Genomic DNA, 19,488 nt, shown 5'->3' with positions numbered 1-19,488 from the left:
CACTCACCAGTCCAGTGCAATAGCTAGATTTAAAAAAAAAAAAAAAAAATTAAGAAGAATTGTTCATATCTAGATGCACTTGTTAAATTAAAATGACCTGAAGAAGGAGAGGGTCCTAATTTTCCTTGAGTTTTACAGTACAAACTCCAAGGTCAGATGTGTCCTTTTCCTTGCTGGCTGCGTCCATATTATCCAGCAATTTCTGCTGAATTTCAAGAGGACATTGAGGTGAAGTTATATGTTACTGCTGAACCAATATAAAGGCCAAATCCTGCCAAAGAAGGTGGGGGCTCATGCTCCTGCCCATCCTTTCTTCTCCCCACTCCTCTCTGCTCTGGTCCCTACCCAGATCTCTGTTTCCTTGCAGTGCCTTTAGCACTCAGACCCACCCTCCCCTGAGCCAGTTCAACTCAAGGATCTTACAGAAAACTGTCCACTTTTCTGCCAGGTTGGCTTTTTGCTAATTTAGCAAGTCAAGTTTGCTCAGCTCAGGGGCAAACAACAACCAGGGAAGGTGCAAGGCTGGCAGAGGAGGGGGCAAAGAAAGCATAGCAAGGGCAGCAGGAGGGAGAGGATAAAATGGCATTGAGCTCTTAGATGGCTCAGGATGTGCCATGTACATTCTTACAGAAGCAAACACAAGTTTTCTTTACATCTGTTTGTTTCAGTGTTTGAGTTAAACAGAAGTTTAGAAAACAAAGAGTTTGCATCTGCCTGCACAGACATTCCCTCCTGCTTAGTCACGGCAGGGATGCTGTGAGCCCAGTGGCCGGATGTTGGGTTAGGATTTGGGAACCTTTGGCACAGCAGATGTCAGCCGCTTCCTTTCCCTGTGGCTCACTTTTTCCTTCTGTGAAAGGGAGACAGTAATTACTCACTCAGGAGACCTACATGACCTGATTCATTGGTGCATGTAAAGCCTTGTCACAAAAGGAAGAGGAAAGCCAAGAGAGGATAATTTGCTCTGTACACCTCACTGCAGCAATTGTCACCTCTCAAACAACTGAGAGTTCAGCTCCTGCATCCATGCACTAAAATCCACCTCTAGGGCTGCTATGTGTCTGCCTGCCCATCCACAGCTCAGGGGTCGGATGATGCTGCAGGATCCTGCTTTAGGTTGTATTGTGGACAGTTGGTCATTATCCTCTGATCACCCTAACACTGGTGCCTCCACCTTCTGTACCTGTGATCCATTCTCTTCTCTAATAATATTAAGCCTGCAGGGTGAAATTTTTGAGAGTGTCTGACTGATGTAAAAATTCAATTTTTCAAAATGACTGAAGGCTTCACTCAAAGGGAAATTCCCTGCCATTGCCATGCCAAAGTAATTATAGTCACACCACAAAAATTATCCCGCTATAATTATGCCGGTATGAGCCTCCATCTGAACTATATGCTGGGATATTTTCCCAGGCAGCCAAAATCCTCTGGCAGCTCTGGCTCCAAGCCTCCAGGAGGAAGGGACCTGCTCCCAAAAGCCCTCTCCTCCCTCACCTTGGTGATTTAGAGAGCGACCCGAGACCAACTTTTACCCGGTACGATTTTCATCATCGGAGTGTTGTAGCTCGACTCTTGCTTTCCTGCAGCCTCTCTGACTCCTCCCAGGAAGTCCCAGCTGCAGATGAAGCATTTCAGAGACAGGGAAAGGGCGGCATGTCTGCAAAGGCAGCTTGGGCGGTTGTGCCAGACTTTCGCAGCGTAAGGCAGCGTGGACCAGCTTAATGTAAGTCAGTTTTACCCCCCACCAACCCCTCTGGGAGCTGCCTTGTGCCTGTGTGTGTGCACTTGCTGGCTGTTGCTGCTGCATTCGCCCATGCTCCCACTGTGGCGTTGCACCCCATGGTGTGACAGGTTCAGGGGGACCCTTGTCCCCAAAGCCTTTTGAGTGCATCTGTGAGTGGCCAGGCTGGCCAGTACCACAGAGGTGCTTGGGAAGCACCAGGACTGAAGAGATGGCTGGTGCCTGCAGGCTGGAGGGCAGGAGGTGGTGAGTGACCGGTCCCCGCAATGACCTTTCAGCTGTCACCTCCAAAATCCCTAGTGTGCTCTGTCCCGTGCACCCCACCGAGGCGAGAGGTGCCTCGGCTCCCTTGCAGGGAGCATACATACAGGGCAGTCTGAAACGCCCAACCAGGTGAGAGGCTCCCTGAGCCTTTCTCAGGCTTGTTGACATTCTGGTGGCTGACCCCGCTCCAAAACGTCCAGGGCTAGGGAGGTGAGGCAGAGCCCTCTGCCCTAGCCCCAGTTGGCTGCTCCCCCTGGCAGGAGCACCCAGACCCCAGTGCTGCCTCTAGCTCTTTGCAGGAGCCTTCTGTACAGCTCTTACACCAGCTCTGTAGTTTTCTGTAATCCTCTGAAGCCTTTTTTACTGCCACACTTTCGTTTTGTCACGTGCAGAGTTAGTCCCTGCATTCCAATACTCACTTGCTTTGCATCCCAAAGCAGTGTCCCCCCACATCTCAGTGCCCATCCCCGACATGCAGCTGTCCTGTGCGCAGGGGCAAGGTAGATATTTCACAGTCCTGAGCAATATTATGCTGTGGCTTCCCATTTTTCCATAAATGTTCTGTTTTTTTCCCACCTGGGCAAAGAGATGTAAAATCCCACTCGTCTCAGCTGGCAGCCGCTTTGCACTTGCATTAGAAATAACAAAAAATGCGAACAGTGGGGACCTGTTTTAATTTATTTTTTTGGCAACTAGGTAAATTAATCCATGGCTGGCCAAAATAAAGGTGCATGCATCCTCCAGACTCACCGCAAGCTTTTATCTCAAGTACCTAAAAAACCATTAACTTATTTTAGCTTAAATACCACACGTTTAAGCAATGCTGTAAAATAGTTGGGGGTACCTGAGGTGAAGGAACAGGCTACATCAGGCACAGAAATTAATTTCTTTGTGGCCTTGAAAGAAAGGTAAACACCAAAATCACTTTGGAGATGGAAGCTGACATCTCATTAATCAGAAAAAAACTGGTGACTAAACAGCCTGGAGTTGCAGCAGCTGAGAGGTCAGACATTCTCAAAAATAGCAGTACTCTTGCTTTGATTTTTTTTTTTTGTAACCTTAAGAACATGAAGGAAGAGGAAGGCATGGGTTTGTGTGGAGAAGGTTTGCCCAGCGTGCATCCCTAAGGCCCCTTGTTTCACTTTCCAGCCCCAAGAAGCAGGGTGTCTGAACAGCCCTGGCAAGGCACAGTCCAATCAGTGAGGAAGGTGGGGGTGCTGCAGGGGAGGAAGGGCAGAGACAAGAGATACCTGGGATCAATGAAACTGGATGGGAAGCTGATGTTGAATACCGAATTTCCCCAGTGCAGAGGAAAGTAGGGGGAGCCTGGAACTGGGGAGAGAGGAGGTAGAAGACGGTTGCACTTGTGGTCCTGACTTTGTGTGTGTCATGGGCACAAAGTACAGTCCTAGCACTGTTTGATGTTGCAGTGACAACATACAAAGCAGCTCATTCCCCCCTTTCCTTTCGGTGGCAGAATAACCACAGCTTTGGGTCTCGACCTGCCTCGTCCTCAGGTACATGGAGCGTTTGCTTTACTCCTGGAGCCATGGAGCAGTTGTCTCACCCCTCTGCTTTGTGTCTGGGGGAAATGCAGGTCCATGCCCATAGGAGTGAGACAGCAGAAGCTGTGGCATGCTCAGGAGAGCAGGACCGTCTCTGCGTCACTTCTTGCTGGAGAGGAAGAGCAGCGCTGGATATAGCTCATACGCCAGGGAGGTATTGAATGCCCAACATGACTCTTTCTGGCTGTCAGCCTGGTCCCTGGCTCAGGCTGCAGCGGTGTGGAGCCTGGGGGAGCTCACTACCCAAGAGCTAGCCTTGGCATCAATGGCAGATAGGGCACGTCAGGAGAAGCCACACTGGTGCAATCTCCTCTGTACCTGCTTATTTCCAGGTAGCCTGTTTAAAGAGAACATCTCATAAGCAAGAGAATATCCTTCATACAGAAGAAAGTTTATTGTTTCTGGGGTTGCCTCATCTGATGGTCTCTCCTACTAAAGCCTCTTGGGTTGCAAAGTACTTGGGAAATATCACCATCCCTCCTGGCAATACAAACATGCAGAGCAAGGAAATCATGTGCAGCAGGGAGTCAGTGGTGGAAGGTCATGGCTGCTAAGTATTCTACACTTGCACTCAACTATCCTGTCTAGCTGCCAGGAAAATTGTAACTGGAGAAACACATTATTCAGTCTGGGGAGCAGGATAGGCTGAAAAAGATTTGAGGGCTGTGTGGCCCTGAGCCCATGTTGCTCTCCAGCCTGATGGGCAGCTGCCCATGGCAGCATCATGCAGGCTGGGGATGGGATGGGGGGATGTCAAAGGAAGAAAGTATTTGTCATGTCCCTTCCTGAAAGGGCTGGAGGAGACAAGGCCTTTTCTCAGAACTGGGAATTTCTAGGCTTAAAGCACCCTCTTCCCACTGACCCCCATCACACTTGCCAATGCTGTTAAATTCTCTGAACTGTGGCCAGCAGCAGCCCCACTGCAAAAGAACAGCACTGGAGCTGTTAATATTTCACCTTCAGCTATCTTTTGCGTCCCAAGCCACAAATCCTTCTACTCCCACCAAAATCAGCTCAGGCACCAGGTCTTGCTGACCGTAATACCTATGAGCTTGTGCAGAAATTGGAAAGCAGGGGGCTGGGAGAGAGGAGTGGGCCTCCCCTAGACCTGGGGAGGCAGCGACTTCTGCTCACCCTTGTCTGCCTGCCTAGCACCACAGGGGAGTGCAGAGCCCACCTGGTGCCCTCTGAAACACAGGGCTCCTCACCACGGTATTTGCAAAGATCCCTAGTGAGGGCTGAAGCTGTATAAAAATCTAAAGACCTCAATACAAAATATCATTGGGGCACTTTTCAAATTCTGGTGCAGCCCTCTGGGAACAGCAGAGGTGAGAAGGTAAGGGGGGAGTTACCACTGCAGTTGAGCCTGGAGAGGGCTGCCGACCTGGTATCCCCCCACCATCCTGGCACAGCAGAGCACAGACCCTCTCCCCTCACATCCCAGCTCTGCATCTCACATCTCAGCTGCTTTTACATGCTCTCCTCATCCCTTTTCACATGTATTTTACTTGCCATGGTGACAATCGTTTTCTTGGCTCATTGCTTCAGACGCCCTCCTTGCATCTCCATGCTGGCTTTTCTTGCTGCATTGAGCATCGTTTGTCTCCAGCTTCCAGTCCCTTTGCTGTCTGGTTGCCTTTTCCCTGTGCTGTTTAATGATTAAATTCTGCTTCTGCTGCTTTTCATCGTCCTCGTGATAAATTCCCCATCAAGCACAACTAATTTTCTCCCACTGTGCTTACCCAGCTGGAAGGAGGATTTTGCTCTCAGTTTCCTACTGTCCTTCGCACCCCCACTAGCCAGTGGAAATTAGATACCAGTCAGGTGAACGGTACCTTGGTGTCTCTGTACATCAGACTGACATGTGTGCTGTGCTCCCCTGTTGCCTGCACCCAGTTGCTGCCTGGTTTCGCATAAACTTTAGGTGCAAAAACCAGCATATTGTTTAGGATCTAGAGCAACTCCCTTCACCAAGGGCTCCAGCAGGACAAAGGAGTAAATACTTCTGCTACTCCATAGAGCAGCGTGGAATAAAAAAGTTTGTCCTTCTAGGAAAAGGGGATATTTTGTGGCCTGTAGAAAACAAAGAGGTCCTTCTGATGGAGGATGAGAGAGGCTATGGAAGCCAAAAGCCTGAGGTCTGGGGTCATTGGCCTGGCTGTTACAGCTTGGCTGAGCTCATTTGATCCTATGATTTATTCCAACTGAAAATGAAGATTAAGGCATTGCCACCTCCCCAGTAAGCGTAGACATGCTTCTTTTGTTCATCTGTTTTCTCAATTCTTGTTGAAACTTGTAAATGAAACATCCTCCTCTGCCAGCTCTTGTCTGTTTGATCTTTCATAAAAAGTCTGTGAAACCTCTTCCAGAAGCCACTGCGTCAGCATTACTGCTGTAAGGTCGGTCAGCAACAACCCATGAAGCAATACTAAAGGGCACACTTTCTATTGGGAAAAACATACCTGTGGAGGCCATGTCCCCTTCACGCATGGCCCCATTGCCATTTAGTAACAGCTTCAGACTCACTTTCTGTCTCTCTCTTTGCAGGCAAAAATGTCAAGGCTGGTGCAAGCTCGGAGGTTGGAGGGAATAGATAAGAATATCTGGTAAGTTAAGAGAATATCTGGTTTACCCTGGTAGTAGATGTGGTTTTAGGCAGCCTAACACCACATAGAAACCACCACAGCCACACAGAGCATAGAGCAGCACAGTCTCCCTCGGCTACTTTGCATTTGTTTAGGAAGCACATCGGGGCAGGCTTGCCCCGGGAGACTTTATCCTGGGTCAGGTCTGTATCTGCTGCTCACACTTTATGCCGTATCAGGTGTTCCACACCATCCTGCAGGAAGGCATGCAGGAGCACCTTGTAGTGCATTGTACTCCATCAGGCCCATCCACACAAATGATCCCAGCAGCACCCAAATCCGAGCAAAATTGTCGCAGCACACTGGCTTCAGCCCGGTGTCTGCTTCAAGCCCAACCTAGGGCACTGCAAGTGGAGAGGCTGGTGAAGGGATGCTGCAAATGCCACTCCCAGCCTGCCAGGCACAGACATTGGGAAAACTGCATGCTTGAAGAAGAGATTTAAATGGGCTTTCCCCAAAGCCCTGCTGTGCCTGGTTTCAAGCTACAAACTGCTCATGAGCTGGCTCTTGTTTGAGACAAGCACTGAGTTCAGCCTGCCCTTCCCTCTGCAGAGGCCTTCACAGTGTCTAGTTGCTAAATTTTGCAGAACTGGTATGAATTTGAAAACCTCCGAGACCTCTCCTGCTCAGTCTGGTCTGATCAGCAGCAGTGCGTGGCTTCAGCTGTGACTGCAGAGCCAGACAGAACAAAGGCTGTTTCCTTCGAGAACAAATTAAAACCACCCCCCAGTGGAATCGTGCCTCACCCTTGTTTTAATTGGAACAGGTCTAAAACAACCTGTGCTTGGTCCTGTCCACCTGTGAGCAGTGGGATGGCTCCGCAGGAAGGACACCAACCTCACTCACTTCCAAAGGGATGCTGGCAAGCAGAGCCAGTGCCAGCATGCTGCCCGGACCCTCTGTAAACGCTTGTCTTTCTCTCCCTTTCTTCTCTCCAGGGTGGAGTTTGTAAAACTGGCTGCCACCTACGCTACGGTGAACCTGGGCCAGGGCTTCCCCGACTTCCCCCCACCGGACTTTCTGAAGGAGGCATTCGTGAGAGCCCTCAGTGGGGAGAACCACATGCTGCACCAGTACACCCGTGCCTTTGTGCGTGGACAGACCCCCCTCCTCAGCAATACCTCCCGCATTCCCTGTTAGCCTTGGGTGCTTCAGGGCTCATCAGGCAGCAATAAACAGGGCAAACCACAGAAGGCAAAACATGCATCCAGCCTCAGCCCAGGCCCCCTGTGCCTAGGGCTGTAACACCCTGCTTTACCGGGGCATTTGAAGCACCTGGGCTGGAAGATGCCTTGCACACTCAGTCGCAGGGCACTTGGCTGCCCAGGCCCCTAACAGGGGCTCATCCATGTTTTAGGAGGCTTCTGCAACCCAATTCCCACCTCTCCTCTCACCCCACAGGGCCACCCTCCTCTGGTGAAGATCCTAGCCCAGTTTTTTGGGAAGCTGCTTGGACGAGACCTGGATCCTATGACCAATGTGATGGTGACGGTGGGGGCATACCAGGCCCTTTTCTGCTGCTTCCAGGCTTTCGTTGATGAAGGTGATGAGGTAACCCAAGATTTGAGCTTGTTGCACAGGCAGCCTTCCTCCAGGAGAGCCCTTCCTGGCTGTGGGTCTGCTAGCAGCTGCAGGCTGGTTTTCATTGTCCTTTTCCAAAGCAGAACTGGTTTTATCCCCATTCTCCAGTATCTGAGCTTCCAAAGGAAAAAATTATCTGCTGCAGGGCACTGTCTCATTTCTGCATAAGGCAAAATAACCCTTTTGCCCTGAGTGGTGGTGGTCTTCCATGACACTGCCCACAGGCAACGCAGATTCTCCATTCCAGTAATTCAGGGATTAAAATTTCCTGTCCCTCCCATTGCTCTCCGCACCTGTCAGGGAAGGTCTGAGCAGGGCCAGGAGGGTGCTGACATGTCTTTCTTCCAGGTGATAATCATTGAGCCCTTCTTTGACTGCTATGAGCCAATGGTGAAAATGGCTGGTGGGACGCCTGTGTTTGTCCCGCTGAGACCGGTGAGTGGGTCAAAGCAAAGCTGTTGAGAAGGGAAGAGTCACAGCAAAGTGAGCGAAGAGGTGAGTGGTAACCAAAGTGCAAAGGTAGCAAAGCAACCGAGATTCCCCTCTGTTCTCTCTAGAAAGCTCCAAAAGCGGGAAAATTGATGTCTAGTGCAGACTGGCAGCTGGACCCAGCTGAACTGGCTTCTAAATTCAGTGAACGGACAAAAGCCATCGTCCTGAACTCACCCAACAATCCTCTGGGCAAGGTAACACTTCTGGCCTTGCTGTGGCTGGCCCTGAAAGCTGCTGGGGGGCTACAGCTCACCCCGCCACATTTGCAGTGTAGCAGTGACTCGACCTTCCTTACGCACAAGGGAAATGGGTGTTGTGGCAGCACTGCATGCTGCGCTCACTCTTCTGGTGTTTTTAAGCCTGGTCTTTTATGCCAGCAGTGGCTTTGCCCTGTTAGACCATTGCAGTCAGCTCCTGCCCACCCTGGCTTGGGAGATGGCGTGGGCAGGGCATGCAGACTTTGCAGAGAGGCAGGGACAGGCAGGGGCTCAGAAATGCTCCTGCTGCATCTCTGCTCCACTGCCTGCCTACTGCAGGTATTCAGCCGAGGGGAGCTGGAGCTCATTGCAGACCTGTGTGAGAAGCATGACATCCTGTGCATCAGCGATGAAGTGTACGAGTGGCTGGTCTATGATGGGAAGGAGCATATCCGCATCGGTACGGAGAATGGCTTGGCTGAGCTTGGGTGTCTTCTCTGGGTACAGCATCTTCAGGGAAGGAACTGGTGATTTAGCTGGGGTCTCCTGGAAATTATATGGGCTGCTTACATGCATGGCTCTACTAGGCATCTGTCCCCATTAGAGGTATTTTGCTGCACTTCAGTCTCAGCCTCCAAACCAGGACTTAAACTGGACCTCCGACTTCCAAAGCCAGTCAGAGGAAATAGAGAGCTAGCTTCACAGACTGACATATACAGCAAAGTGCCCTTTGGCTCCAGTGAAACTGATTTTTTTCCCATACTTTGTAAAACCACAGTTTTCTGAGTATCTCTAGTTTTGGGACATCCATTTCAACATGATTTCAGAGGCCTGTTCTTCCTGTTACAGTAATATGCAATCACCTTGTTGCAGGCTGATGGTGCTTGGCATCCCTGGGAACCCCTGGGGCTGGGTACATGCGTATGAAAACACTTAATTACAAAGAGATGCTCTTGAGAAACCTGGCTCCCTGCTTGGGGTGTGCTTTGAGGCTCATACAGGTGAAAGATGTGCTGTGAACACAAGAGGCCACCATGGATTATGGTGGGCAAAGAGCTCCCACCATTTCATTAATGCAGCCCAGAAGTGAGCATGCTGAGCTCTGCCATTGGTGTTTCTCTCTTGTTTCATTGCCAGCCAGCTTGCAAGGGATGTGGGACCGCACGGTGATGATTGGGAGTGCTGGGAAGACCTTCAGTGCCACTGGATGGAAGGTGAATTCCCCATGCGGCACCTCATTGTGTCTCCATCCCCGTCCCTTTGCTTCAAGGTGTGGGTCCAATTGCCATAGCACAGCACTGGGGACACGGCTGCCGCACACTCAGCTTTGAGCCTCAGGGTCTGAAAGTACCAAAGCTGGAAAATACAATGAAGCCAGTGCAGGCAAATAAAGGGGAGCCCGAGTAGGTACCCAGAGACTTACCACTTTCCTCCTCCTCTCCTGGCCGCAGGTGGGCTGGACCGTGGGACCCAACCGGCTGCTGCAGCACCTCCGTACTGTGCACCAAAACTCAGTGTACCACTGTGCCACAATTGCCCAGGTAAGGCAGCTCTCTGCAACTGGCCCTGTAATACCCAAACCCCTGAAGCAGGAGTGAGAGAGGGTCCTTCTGCCCATGGCTGACCTGAAAGGCACAGACAGGGTGATGCATGGTGCCCTGGAGAGGCTCCTTCCCCTCTCCCTGCAGTCACCCCATGCCTGAGAGGAAGGGAAGAATCCAGCCTGCCTGAGGTATAGTCCTTATTTTGCATTGACAAATCTAAAAGGCCATTTGGAGGGGCTGCAGGCAAAGAGGTCAGCTTGGTGCAGTGAGAAATCACCACCTGCTCCGTAGTCACCTGTGAATCACACGGGAGCAAAGACTCCGGTTCTCAAGCAAGCCTTGAGCATCTGCCCACCGGGTTACCTCTCTCCTTGCAGGAGGCTGTGGCTCAGGGTTTCCAGAGGGAGATCGAGCTTTACGGGAAACCAGACAGCTACTTAGTCCAACTACCCAAGATGCTGCAGCAGAAGAGAGACTGGCTGGTCCAGAGCCTGGATGCTGTGGGGATGAAACCCATCATCCCTGAGGGCACCTACTTCTTGGTGGCAGACATCTCTGAGTTCAGTAAGTCATGCAGCTGTGGTTTTGCTCAGGCAAAGTATGGGGAGGCTCAGGGCTGAGCATGGGGGGGCCAGCTCACAGCGGCACCACTAGCAGGGACAGGAACCTGCATAAACCATCACCAAAGCAGGGAGGGACAGTAGTGTATTCCCCATCCAAGCTCCCAGAGGTCATTGTTTTGGAGCTTGGCTGAGGCACCCGGCAGCAGCCCCCACCTCTGTGCTGTTGTACTTCTCCTGCAGAATCCGATGTCCCTGACGTCCCCGACTCCGACGAGCCCTGTGACTACAGATTTGCAAAGTGGATGGTCAAGAACAAGGTAAATGAATCTGGCCCTTTCTGCTGCGTTTGCCCCGGGTGGGTTTGTGCCCTCCCTGCTGGCTGCACTCGTGTGAGCCAACAGCACAACACCACTGCCAGGTCCGGCAGCTCATCCAGGGGGGTGCCTGGGGTGTCTGTCAGCAGCTGGCCTCAACCCTGGCAGCCTGAGCTCAGAGTGAGCAGGCAGGGCACCAAGGGCATCTACAAGCCCATCCGTGAGACTTGCAAGCAATAAGTGGATGGCTTCATACCAGCCCAGAAAGAGTAACCTCAGCTTCACATGTTTTACCCTCCCAGGGACTTGCTGCCATCCCGCTCTCCTCTTTCTACTGTGGGGCCCACAAGAACAACTACAACCATTTCATCCGGTTCTGCTTTGCAAAGGTGAGATATGTGGCAGCACGAAGGCAGCCGAGGTTGGGAGTAATAATCAGGGCTAGTTTAATGAAATGCCAAGAAGAAGTACAGAGTGCCTTGGGCATTAGAGCCTGAGCATGGCATCACAGCTGGTCCAACCCCCTCCTGTAGACATGAGAGCCGAGCTGGGGGCAGCAGGTGTGCCAGTGCCACCCTAAACCTTGCCCCGTCAGCATCCCACCTTTCTTGGTCAAGGCAGGGAGTCTTCTGGGTGCACTTTTAAATGCCCAGTGGCTATGCCTGCCCCAGAGATGGCTGTGTCCGTCTCATACTGAACACGGGGCATCTGTGATGTTCCAGAATGAGAATGGGATTTTTATATAAATGATGACTGCAGTGAGGACAAATGGGATTTGGCTGGAAGCCACTGACCAAACCTGCGTTATTTGTTTAGGAGGAAGCGACCCTGAAGGCGGCAAACGACATATTGCAAAAATGGAAACGGGAGAAAACTAGTCCCTGAGTGCACTGGAGAGAAAACCAGGCTCTCCTTGGTCTTCACCTGCCACGACTGCTCTTCCTCCTTTTCCTTTGCTTGGCTACAAACTTTGATCCATCCTTATTTTTGTGCTTTCAACCGCATTTTCTGTCAGACAAATGGGTAAGAGGTTTGCCATGCCCAGGGTCTGGGGGACACTTTCTGTCACTGTGAAATGATTGCACTGTTCCTTGGAAGAAGTGAGTCTTCGTGTGTGCTGCTGGTATTCGACATTTCTTCCTCTTATGGTTAAAGACTTTGATAATCAGTTCTGGGATGCATCCAGCAAGACACAAGGTAAGGATGGCCCCTGGGGCCTTTTCCACCACCAAATTCTGAAAAGGTGTTTCAGGACCTACCTTTAAGGCCATGCTGGGGGATTACTGTGGCTTGTCTTGCTCCACATCCCCATTCATGTACCCCAGGGCACAGGACAGCATTTCCACCAGCACCCACGTTCCCACAGGACTGTGCAGTATCACCACCCATCATTAGGTTAATTCTTATGATCCTGAAAATTATAAACCCAGTGAAATGCTGTTTCCCATAATTAACAATTTTCCCATTATTTTTTTCTGTGCATCTCTGGGGAAGGTGACCACAGAATCGGTAACTGGTTTCCCCCAGAAAACAGGCTTTCATAAATAGCCCAAATGCTGCCAAACCTTCCCTGTGCACCCCCCGAACTGTCCCTGGCACTTTGTCAGGGCTTCGCAGCATCATCCAGGCTGCAAAGCAAAACCTTCAGGCCTTTGACAAGTGCACACGGTGGCTGGGGAAGAGGGGCACAGCGGCCTCGGGCTGCTCCTGCTGCTGGTGGCCCCTGCAGCCTCCCACCCACTGGGCTGGTGGGTAACCTGAGCAGCGCTTTGAAAAGTAATTCTTGCATCATTCGCGATTTCAACCTGGATAAGAATGTAAACCAGCATCATCAGTCACGCAGGAGTTATGTGTAACAGACCATGCAATAAGTATTTGTGGCGGTTAAATTACTGAAGTAGAATTACTGCAATTATTGAAGAGTAAATATCTCTGTAATGATTATGGGGCTGCCGTCACCCATGCAATATCTGTGTTGCGTCCCACCGTGGTGGCTGCTCGTCCCACCCAGACCGGTGGGTAGCAGCTCCGCAGGTTTTCGGTGTTGGGCTGCAGCGGTACCCATCCCCTTGGAGCCAGAGCTGCACCGACCCCCCGGAGGGAGGGAGGCAAACACCCACCTCCTGCCTTCGCCCATGGGAGACGCGTCTGGTCGCACCTGCCTGTGCGGCCTGGGTGGGCGAGGGTGCTGCTGAAGGCCCTTTTGCACCCATATACGTGCCAAATGCTGGGAGAGCTGCAATCACCAAAACAGGTAAACAACCGTGAGAATAGATTATTGATATAAAGATTAATTGCAACATCCCCACATGCGTGGGCCCTTGCTCTAGGCCGTGACACACCCCGCAAGGGGCAGGGTACATCCCCCCCGTCCTCCAACACGCACACAGTGCTTGTGCAAAGACACCCAGACGCGGGTATCCAGATTTTACACACACCCCCGCCTCTGGGCTACACCTCCGCCCCGCCATAGTGTCTCTTCGGTCACCCATTCGCCCGCAGAACGAGACAATCCCTGCTTAGCTTAAGCGCCCGCGCAGCGACTTAAACCCTACCCCGCCCCCTTGCCTGGCCATTGGCCCACGTGACGCCGGCCTCCGGCCAATCACCACCGCGGAGGGGCGTGGCCGTGGGGAGCGTGGGCAGAAGATGGCGGACAGCAGCGCGGCCAAGCGGCCCAAAGGGGCGCAGGTGGGGTGCGGGGGGGGGGAGTTGCCGCGGGCGGCCCCTCGGGGGATCCCGGCGGTAACGGTCGCTGTCTCCCACAGGCTGAGGAGAGGAAGGTGGACTGGCGGCGCTGGAAGCAGGAGAGTAAGGGCGGGCCCCCACGGGGGCTGGGGGCGGGCGGGCAAAGCGGGGCGCAGCCGCGGGGGTCCCTGGCGGGGCCCTCGGGCCGGGATGGAGCCCTCCCTCAGCGCCCCCGTACCCCGGCGCGGCCCTCACCGCGGTGTCCAGGCCTGCGGCCCGCCCGCCGTCCCCCGGCTTGTTGTTTAAAGCGCGGGGTTGTTCTCTGTTCCAGGGAAAGCGGAGAAGAAAAAATGGAAGGAAATGAAGCTACTGAAGAAACTGGAAAAACAGCGGATGCGGGAGCTGGCAGAAAAACAAGCTGAGAAGCAGAAGGAAGAGCAGAAGGAAGACAAAGGTGATGCCACTGTGACCCGATGGGGAGGCCTGGGTGAAAGACCTGGGAGAACTTGGTCGTAAAAGTCAGTCTGTTTGACTTGTGGATAGGAAAGGTGATGCTCAGGTTCGTGGATCTGGTATAGATCAATGCACACACATAAACAGGCGTGAACATGAGGCAGTGAGCGCTGCACGAGAGACCTTTCTTAAGAGAAAACCTGTGATTAAAATCTAAGAAACAGAGGTTGCTTTTTTCATCCATCACAACTGCAGTTGAAGTAGTAAGTAAAATGCTGTACATGCAGCTGTCACGCTGTGGCTCACTTCTGATCGCACTGTGTTCCCCAGGGCGTCACTACACGCTGAGCGTAGCCCTGCCAGGCTCTATCTTGAACAACGCCCAGTCGCTGGAGCTGCGGACATACCTTGCTGGACAGATTGCTCGGGCCTGTGCCGTCTTCTGTGTGGATGAGATCATAGTGTTTGATGAGGATGGAGAAGATGTAAAGTAAGGAGGAGCCATTTTGTTCTGCAGAAAACATTTCCTCTCTGCATTCTGTTTCTTCAATCTTTTATTAAGCTAAGACTAGCAAAGAACTGTGTGTACCTCAAGCAAATGTTTGAACCTCTCTCAGATGCCAGGATTACAGGGACCTCTATACCACTGGACACAGGTGTTGACTTAACTGCCCTGGCAACTAGGATCATTTGTCCCAGCACGGGGATGACAAAGCAGCAGGAGATAAGTTCTCCTGTGCTCTTAAATCTTGCTATGGAGGGATGGGGTGTGCCTATATCATTATGCAAGAAAAATTCCTGTTCCTTCAGCTTTTTACCTGGACCTGCGTCTGAGTTAATTGGCCAAGCCATGCAATCCTGTAGCATCCAGCTCAGTAGCATCCAACTGCCAGGTTGTGTCAATACACAAATACACAAAGATTAAAAAAAAACCCAAAAACTTAAAAGGTATTTGGCTTACAGAGAGTTCTAAATATGACTTGTTAACAGTCTCTACTTCTGGAGTAGCCCTTCTACAAGGCGGCCCATTTACTTCTTGGGAGTGGAGGGGGTGTGCTGCTGTTCTCAGATTAAGGCGCAAGGCTTAGTTTTTTGGAGACCAGTCAGTTTGGGGCTGTGCAGTCTCATGCCGAGTTCACAGGCTGCTCTCTTTCTCTTTCAGGAGTGTGGAGGGGGACTTTGAAGGAATTGGGAGGAGAGGCAAGGCTTGCGTGCAGCTGGCTCGGATCCTGCAGTACCTGGAGTGCCCCCAGTAAGTCCACTATGGTCAGACTGCGCAACACATTTGCATCAGAACTGAATTCTATGGGTATCTCACACTAGAGGCTATGGGAGCAGGAGCCAAATTCTGTTTATATTGCATAATTATGCAGGAACACAGGATCTAGTTGTTTCACATGTCTGGTTCAGAAGTTTAACTAAAAGAAGAGCAGTGAATGCAGGATACAACCTGCATGATGCATTAGAGGTAGATCAGGGAATTGAGGGAGCTAAGCGTGCTTTTCTCTGTACTCAGCTCCTTTGAGTCAGAACAGGGCTAGAATTGAGGCTTGGATTCCTTAGAAACAACTGTTTTCACATTTGAACCCTCTCTAATAACAGGTACTTGCGGAAATCCTTTTTTCCAAAACATGAGGATCTGCAGTTTGCAGGTAATGATTCAGTTGTCTCTGTCCAAAACTGTTGGCTTCTCCTTCCTGAGCTCTGGCTTTTGTTTTGCATGGGATGGACAGAATTGAATAACTTTTCCCCACTTCAGAGTGCAGACAAGGGGCTATGCTTTAGTATGGTGGGTCAGACAGGGAGGGGGCAGTGGAGCAGTTGTACTTACACCTGTGTTCCCACAGTTTGTGTCCTGTCCTTAGTGGTTGCTTTTGCCTGTGCTGTTCTAGGGCTTCTCAACCCCCTGGACAGCCCCCACCACATGCGGGTGGATGAGGATTCAGAGTACCGAGAAGGCGTAGTATTGGACAGGCCAACTAAGCCAGGCAGAGGCTCTTTTGTTAACTGTGGGATGAGGAAGGTATGTCTGTTACTCACAGATCCCAAAACAATTTCCCCTGTCTCTCTGGCAGATTTGAAGCTGACAGGGTGGGTACTGCTGGGTTTCTGAAGGCCATAGTGGGCTACCGTGGGGTTTAATTCTGTTGCTATCTTGTCCCTTCTGGCTCGTCAAAGTTTGTAGCTTCCCGAGTCCTGGCGGGCCTGCCCATTCCAGCACATCAGTGCTTCACTGCTGAAGCTGAACATTTGAGCAGCAAAATAAGTCTGACTGCTGACCCAGCCACCCTGAGCCTAGTCTGCACTGCATGTACCACACAGGCCCTGATCGCAGAGCTCCTCATTCCAGCTCCAGGCCAGAACAGACCCCCACTTCTTCAGAGGGTTCCCTTCCTTCCCCACCTTCCCCAGTACTTCCAGAATGTCTGACACTGATGGTGACTGTCACTGCAGGAGGTGCAGATTGACAGACAGCTGAACCCCGGTCTGCGAGTCACTGTGCGCCTGGAGGAACCCCAGAAGCCAGGTAATCCACTGCTCCATTAGCATCTGTAAACTTCAGTCCTGCAGCAGCTGGTCCTTCCATATGACAGCCTTCAGATTACTAATGTTTGAATGTACCCAACAGCTCTGCACGTTCCCTTCACTGCACACATAATTTTAGTAACACCCTTACCGTACCTCCCTAGCTAACTGGAAAGAACTATCAGCTCTTTGACCAACAATAAACAGCCCAAACTGCACACTTTCCAGAATGCGCTCAAAAGGGCGGTCCTTGGTTGTACACCAAGTCAGTGCCCTGCCCCAGAGAAACTGTCATATGTGGCTGCTCAAATCCAGCTGTCACTAGGAGATCACAGGGGCTGTTAATGTCTTTGCTTCCCTTTCAGAAGCTAAAGTGCGGAAAGGCACCGTGGTGTCCTCACACCACCCTCGGACAGTCTCAGGCTTGTACTGGGGTTACAGTGTCCGCCTTGCCTCCTGCCTGAGTAAGTATTTGCAGGGGTTCTCTGCTCTCTGCCATGTCTCTGCCTGGGCTTCCATGCCAATTTCAGGCCTATTGGCTGCACATCTGCAGCACACATTAGTTATCTCTTTCATAGAAATCTCTTTTGTCTCAAAGGCAGCTTACGTGTGCAGGTAGCAGCCATGTGGCAGTCAAATTTAAGGACTAAAGCTAGGGGCATGAATCACCCCAGTCACCCACCAGTACTCTGTCCTGTACTTCTACTCACCATTGCTCCAAATCTCCGTGTTGTAGCAGGAGATAAGAGTTGGTGCTGTCCATCTCCAGCCAATGCATCTCCATTTCTGTGATAACTACCTCCACTCATTCACATCAGAGACAGCAGTGACATTGAACTCAAGAGCCCTGCAGAATACTTTTCCTGTCTTCTGATTGATTGAACCTCCTAGGAAAATTGTAAGCCATTAGTCAAAGAATGGCTTCTGGCACCTGCTTGAGCTTTGAGGAAAAGGTGCTGCAGTTGAGAAGGGTGCCAGAGACTCCTGCAGCAAGGGAATTATGTAGTCAAGAGGAATCATTCTTCTGTCTCCTGAGGCACTGGTGGCACTGTAAAGCTATTCCTTCTGCTGCTACCTGTAGAGAGTTTGCACCTGTCTAGAAGGCATGCAGCATGGGCAAGGGCACCACATAAATAACCACACATTGTGTTTGTTTCCAGGTGCTGTCTTTTCAGAGTGCCCATTCAAGGAAGGCTACGATCTCTCTATTGGCACCTCAGAGCGGGGCAGCTCTGTGGACCAGGTCGCTCTCCCCTCCTTCAGGTTTGTGTCCTGTCTGCTTGGCCCCACTCAGAGCCCCCAGGGAGGCCTGCTGCAGGCAGCGTAGCTGCTCTGTGGCCTTGGTGTTCTCCCAGGCAGGAACACTCCTAGATACAAGTGCAAGACTTGCCTGCAGGCTCCCTCCTGTGCTCTGCTGCTCCCTTTTGCACCAATGTGCATTCCTCTGCGTGACAGAAGCTGGGGGAAGTACCCCAGGACAATGCCAATTCCTTTCCTGTTTCTCTGGAGTTGGTAGCAGGGACTGTCGCACTGGCCAAGTGCTGTGGAGCTTTGTCAGGGAGGCAGCTGCATTGGGCATTGTCAGCAAGGGACACAGCTCCCTGCTTCAGTGGCACAGAGAAGCTTGAACATAGACCCGGATACCTGAACAAAAGGAATGAGTCTGCTTCTTGCAGATCAGGTTAAGAGAACTGTTCATGTGAAGCCAGTTCTTAATCCACTTGAAGGTTAAGGCATATGAGCAGCTCTCCTACGTAAAGCTTGTAGCATTTGCCTTGGTACAGGGATAAGAGCCAGTCTCCCCTCACCCTGTCTCTGTGCTCTCCCCTAGGCATGCCCTTGTTGTCTTTGGAGGTCTTGAGGGCTTGGAAGCTGGGCTTGACGTGGACCCCAACCTGGATGTCACTGACCCAAGTGTCTTATTTGACTTCTACCTAAACACTTGTCCCAGCCAAGGCAGCAGAACCATCCGGACAGAGGTAGGGCTGGTGGCCAGTGGTGTGGTGGGGCACGATGCCTGTGTGCACAGAGTTAGTGCTGTGTTTCTGCCTCTGGCAGTGACACATACAGCCCATGCATCGTTCCCCACGATGATGCCTCAGCAAAGAGTGGCTGGCTTGCCTGGTGCTCCTCAGAGAGCAGCGGTTCTGACTGCTGCCTGGGTCTGTTCCAGGAAGCACTGCTGATCTCTCTGTCTGCGCTGAGACCCCACATCAATGAGGCTGTGAAGACACCCAGCGACAGTTGTGGGAAGGAAAACCACTGACCTTGCCATCAGCTGAGGACTGCCTCAGGGAAGCGGCTGTTCAAACACGGGGTGCTGGGCAAATCACTCCAGGAGCCTGATGGGGCCAAGACACAGTGTGACTAAAGCTGGTAGTGCTGCTTGACCAAGTGTCTGGCTGCACCCAGTGAGTCCGTGCCCTCCTGCCTGCATGGTCCAGCCAAGGGCTGGTCGCTGCCTCTCAGCAGCTGGGACAAGCCTGGCAGCAGACTGGGTCTCAGCAATTCAGATGTCTGGGGTGGGGAATAAAGCAGTATGGAACCTCAGCTGCCTTGAAGTCCATGTGTGAGTGTCTTGGTGTAGAGGATGGGCACTCAGTGGCCAGAGATCCTGCATGCTCAGTGCCTCTGGAGCTATGTGGCCTTCAGACTTACAGGAAGTCAAAACTTAATCCTTATGCCAAGAAGCTGTTCCTGTCTCAGTCTGACTTCCTCCAGCCCTCCCCCTTCAACTCTAAGGCTTCATCCTTCCCAACAGCAGGAAGGGCTGGAGCTTCAGTTTTGCCTCAGCGCTAAAGCACATCAGCATAGCTTGTTACAGTTTGGCTCCATCTATGATGCCTTAACCTCTGCCTATAGTGAGCTCAACAGGAAAGCAGCTGGAAAAGTTGGCTCTGTCCTTCCCACCCCTG

The 19,488-nt window shown here is 51.7% G+C and overlaps 2 protein-coding genes across 4 annotated transcripts; both read left to right on the top strand.

Moving 5' to 3' along the window:
* Positions 1-1,586: 1,586 nt before the first annotated feature.
* KYAT1 (kynurenine aminotransferase 1) lies at positions 1,587-12,850 on the top strand. 3 transcript variants are annotated; one of them, XM_009930779.2, is made up of 14 exons: positions 1,587-1,723; positions 3,603-3,724; positions 6,118-6,176; positions 7,154-7,304; positions 7,617-7,766; positions 8,145-8,231; positions 8,354-8,482; positions 8,825-8,945; positions 9,623-9,699; positions 9,937-10,026; positions 10,407-10,593; positions 10,833-10,909; positions 11,209-11,295; positions 11,723-12,850. In XM_009930779.2, exons 2-14 carry the CDS (start codon positions 3,641-3,643, stop codon positions 11,789-11,791), a joined length of 1,368 nt encoding a protein of 455 aa, XP_009929081.1. In that variant the 5' UTR covers positions 1,587-1,723; positions 3,603-3,640; the 3' UTR covers positions 11,792-12,850. The 3 variants fall into 3 exon arrangements, with proteins under 3 accessions (XP_009929081.1, XP_069628234.1, XP_009929079.2); XM_009930777.2 differs by lacking the exon at positions 1,587-1,723 and adding an exon at positions 1,735-1,987; XM_069772133.1 differs by lacking the exon at positions 3,603-3,724 and having other exon boundaries at positions 1,605-1,723.
* A 651-nt stretch (positions 12,851-13,501) lies between these two features.
* SPOUT1 (SPOUT domain containing methyltransferase 1) lies at positions 13,502-19,123 on the top strand. The gene is made up of 12 exons (XM_069772139.1): positions 13,502-13,597; positions 13,675-13,717; positions 13,926-14,048; positions 14,378-14,537; positions 15,210-15,299; positions 15,650-15,699; positions 15,940-16,070; positions 16,502-16,574; positions 16,939-17,037; positions 17,734-17,836; positions 18,405-18,552; positions 18,747-19,123. The coding sequence occupies exons 1-12, from the start codon at positions 13,556-13,558 to the stop codon at positions 18,837-18,839; spliced, it is 1,155 nt and encodes a 384-aa protein (XP_069628240.1). The 5' UTR covers positions 13,502-13,555; the 3' UTR covers positions 18,840-19,123.
* Positions 19,124-19,488: the final 365 nt, after the last annotated feature.

The sequence above is a fragment of the Haliaeetus albicilla genome, chromosome 26 (genome assembly GCF_947461875.1).
Source record: "Haliaeetus albicilla chromosome 26, bHalAlb1.1, whole genome shotgun sequence".
Taxonomy (NCBI): Eukaryota; Metazoa; Chordata; class Aves; order Accipitriformes; family Accipitridae; genus Haliaeetus; species Haliaeetus albicilla.
This window is presented reverse-complemented; position numbering and strand designations above follow the sequence as displayed.

What these genes read in the sequence shown, in the direction of transcription:
- KYAT1 (XM_009930779.2), top strand. Translation starts at nt 3,641, where the DNA reads ATGCTCAGGAGAGCAGGACCGTCTCTGCGTCACTTCTTGCTGGAGAGG. An exon ending in GAAGGAGCATATCCGCATCG is followed by an intron (nt 8,946 to 9,622) that starts GTACGGAGAATG and finishes TTTCATTGCCAG; the next exon opens with CCAGCTTGCAAGGGATGTGG. An exon ending in TCAGTGCCACTGGATGGAAG is followed by an intron (nt 9,700 to 9,936) that starts GTGAATTCCCCA and finishes TCCTGGCCGCAG; the next exon opens with GTGGGCTGGACCGTGGGACC.
- SPOUT1 (XM_069772139.1), top strand. Translation starts at nt 13,556, where the DNA reads ATGGCGGACAGCAGCGCGGCCAAGCGGCCCAAAGGGGCGCAG. An exon ending in GCGGCGCTGGAAGCAGGAGA is followed by an intron (nt 13,718 to 13,925) that starts GTAAGGGCGGGC and finishes TCTCTGTTCCAG; the next exon opens with GGAAAGCGGAGAAGAAAAAA. An exon ending in CAGTACCTGGAGTGCCCCCA is followed by an intron (nt 15,300 to 15,649) that starts GTAAGTCCACTA and finishes CTCTAATAACAG; the next exon opens with GTACTTGCGGAAATCCTTTT.